The 3086-nt window shown below is 42.0% G+C and overlaps 1 protein-coding gene across 1 annotated transcript in view; it reads right to left on the bottom strand.

Annotated features, from left to right (window-relative positions):
- Nucleotides 1-2613, bottom strand: part of LOC311488563 (C-type lectin domain family 4 member E-like) — a 6717-nt gene extending 4104 nt beyond the window's left edge. Inside the window, exons 1-2 of the mRNA XM_084545342.1 lie at nt 522-2613; nt 323-412 (exon numbers count right to left, since the gene is read on the bottom strand). Coding sequence (XP_084401468.1) covers nt 323-412; nt 522-591 — 160 coding nt within the window. The 5' untranslated portion in view covers nt 592-2613. The remainder of the gene's footprint in view (nt 1-322; nt 413-521) is intronic.
- Nucleotides 2614-3086: the final 473 nt, after the last annotated feature.

Below are 3086 nucleotides of genomic sequence, written 5' to 3'. Positions count from 1 at the left end.
GAGAGAACCCATGCAGATGCAAGGAAAAGTCTGCAAACACAGAAAGGCCTCAGACGGCCGATTCGAACCCTTGCTGTGAGGCATCAGTATTAACCATCACACCACTGTGCTGCCTCCTTACTTGACTCAGTCATTGTAAAAGTAGTTTGCAGGCCAAAAAAAAGTGTGGGCACCCCTGAACGTCAGACCAATTAAACATAAGACATCTTAAAGAGAATGTTTTGCTAGTTTAATTAGTTTAGACTAGTTAGTTTAGTTTTGTTTTAATTAATTCGAAGCATATTGTAAAAAGTCAAAGTTAAAAAAAAAAAAACAGACTCACAGTAGACACCAAGGCCGATGAGTCCAGCAACCAGGAAAATGCTCAACAGCCCCAGACAGATAATCACACCTCCATGAAAGCGTCTTGCTCCTGACCAAAGAAACAAATTGTAAATACAGTAAATCACACTATAAAAAATGTCAGACAATGATTCACATCTCTGCAGAAGTGAGTCTCTGATCTAGTTGAACATGCCCACCTGTATGACTCTTTGAAGGTTTTAAGAAAGCAGAGTCGCCGCGTTCAAAATTCTCATAGATTCCCTCCATCTCTGTTAAAGAGACCAACTAGAAAGTCAGCTACGCAGCACAAATTATATACTAGCAAACTTTTTCAGGAAGTCACATGTCACAGATGCTAAAAACAATCTGTTAATCATCACACAGGAAAATGTGGGGGTGCATTTGTTTGTCGACTCTTAAACCCAAGTTAAGCACACGAACAAGGAAACATTTAAAAATTTGATATGAATTCTTTTGCAGACTGACTATATTAACTACTGTATAGCTTCTTACTACTTGAAACAGTGATTATACAGTCTAATTCTTGGTGATGATTTTTTCAAGCTTTACTATACCAGTGGTTGCACAGAAAGTACTCTGTGGGATATGTGTATAGACCATTAAATAAAATTCATTCATTATTTTAGACAAAATTAAAGTGAAGACACTGTTCAGTTATGTCCAATCACAGTACATTCGGACAGTGATTTTTTTGTTTTGTTTTGTTATTTAATCCCTTAATCAAAACATATCTAGACGGAGAGATGTCCAAGTACCTGGAGCTGGTAGGGCAGACCTTCACAGGTGGGGGTCTCTATGCAAAGTCTATACAAAGCTTGGCATCACTGGGAATGTTGAGAGGAAATCCGTCTCTTTGGAAGCTGCAGAAAGGGCCTCCGGGTGGCAGTGGCTTCAAATGAGTGATCCATGGGACAGCACTGCTGGGATGCAAGTCGGAGTCTGGTTGGGTCACCAGGAATAGTCCTATCCTCAGGAACATCCCTGAAGATGTGTCCCAGGACATCCGTGCATGTAGGCACGTATGTCGACAGAAGACAATGTGACTCGGTCCGCTTACTTCCACATCCGCAATCGTCTTTGCCCATCCCTAGCACAAAACACCATCGCCATTCTTGTCCACGCTCTCATCACCTCACGCATCGACTACTGTTCTTTTTGGTTTGCTCTCCAAATGTTTTCACAGACACTGGTCCAAAACACTGCAGCCCCTATCATCACCCGAACTCCCTCCATGGACCACATTCTTCAGTTCTGCAGAACTCTAGAACTGAAAAAGCTACTCGGATGAGTGGTGAAACGTCTTCTCAAAAACTTTTTTGAACCTTTTTTTTGGATTTACACTTCCTATAAGAGCAGGTATTGAATACAAGATCCTGCGACTTGCCTTCAAGGCCCTTCACAAAGAAACTCCATCATACCTGTCTGAACTTCTCCAATTATACACACCCTTCAGTAATCTCTGATCCTCCTCAGCCACCGAAGTTATTGCACCACCTGCCCGACTGTCTACCATGGGTTTCAGAGCATTCAGTCGCTCAGCTCCACGTCTTTGGAACAGTCTCCCACATGTTTCAAATCCAGACTCGAAACACATCTTATTGAAATAGCTTACTTGATTTAACCTGAGCTGTCCAGGGTGTACCCCTGCCTCTCGCCCGATGACAGCTGGGATAGGCTCCAGCAGACCCCATGACCCTTAACAGGAATAACCGGGTATAGAAAATGAATGAATGAATGAATGAATGTTTAGGTGATCAAATAAGGATTCACCTCTGCTACACAAAATACTATACATATAAATGAGGAAACTCTGGCTGGTTGGTTTCAGTCTGTGTTCAACTTTGTCAGGAAGTCAAAGCAATTGAAACCCTTTGTCTGTCACCACACAGGAAATTGTGCTGATGGTTAACCACAGACACGAGTACACCACAAGGACTTGATTAACTGCTAATAACTCTATCTGGTGAAAGAAAACTCCTTACATGGCATTACTTGAACCGTGCCTTTCCTCATGTTTAGATGAACCAGCCAGAGACACAGCAGGCTCAGAGTCTCCCACCATTTCTCACGTCCTCCAATAAAACCTTAAAAGACACTGAATGCATGCAGTCTCTTTGCTTCTCACTGGAATCTACCTCTGTATTGAAGGAAGACTAAAGTTTCCACAACACTTTCTCTGTTGTGCCACCGAACTGAACGAGCGGCCCTGTGTATAAGGCAGGGGTGGCCAGAAATTGAGCTTGATACATGATAATGCTTTACCAAAAAAAAAAAAAAAAAAAAAAAAAAAAGCAGAGAGGTTTTTTCCATTTTGGGGAAAGGTCGAGAACCTCGAACCTGACTATTTCTATTTTGGTGGAAAGTGGCACTTTCCTGTGTTTCGTTAGCACAGATAAAAATAGTTGTACAGCTTATAGTCTAGCTGCCATTTGCTTAATATCTGTTTCGCCTCCGGTGTAGGTCTGACGTTTGGTCAACGTATATTACACTCTTTCATCACATCAAAGTTTCCATTGCATATCAAACAGGCACACTTCCCCTCCTTTTTTTCTTTGAATAACAAGACTCGTGCTGTCCTTTTGCTTTTTGTTTGGTCCTGACTGCTGGGCCCCTGTGGCAAAAGTCTTTCAAGATGCTAGCTCCATCTAGTGTTGAAACTAAATAGTACAATAGTACAATAGTACAATACAGTCAAGTACAAGCTTGTGAGCGTACTCCTGGAGGCGCTCGGCAAGGTTGTC

Source organism: Chelon labrosus, assembly GCF_963514085.1.
Source record: "Chelon labrosus genome assembly, chromosome: 5".
Classification (NCBI taxonomy): Eukaryota; Metazoa; Chordata; class Actinopteri; order Mugiliformes; family Mugilidae; genus Chelon; species Chelon labrosus.
Note: the sequence above shows the minus strand (reverse complement) of the source record. Positions and strands in the feature narration are given on the sequence as shown.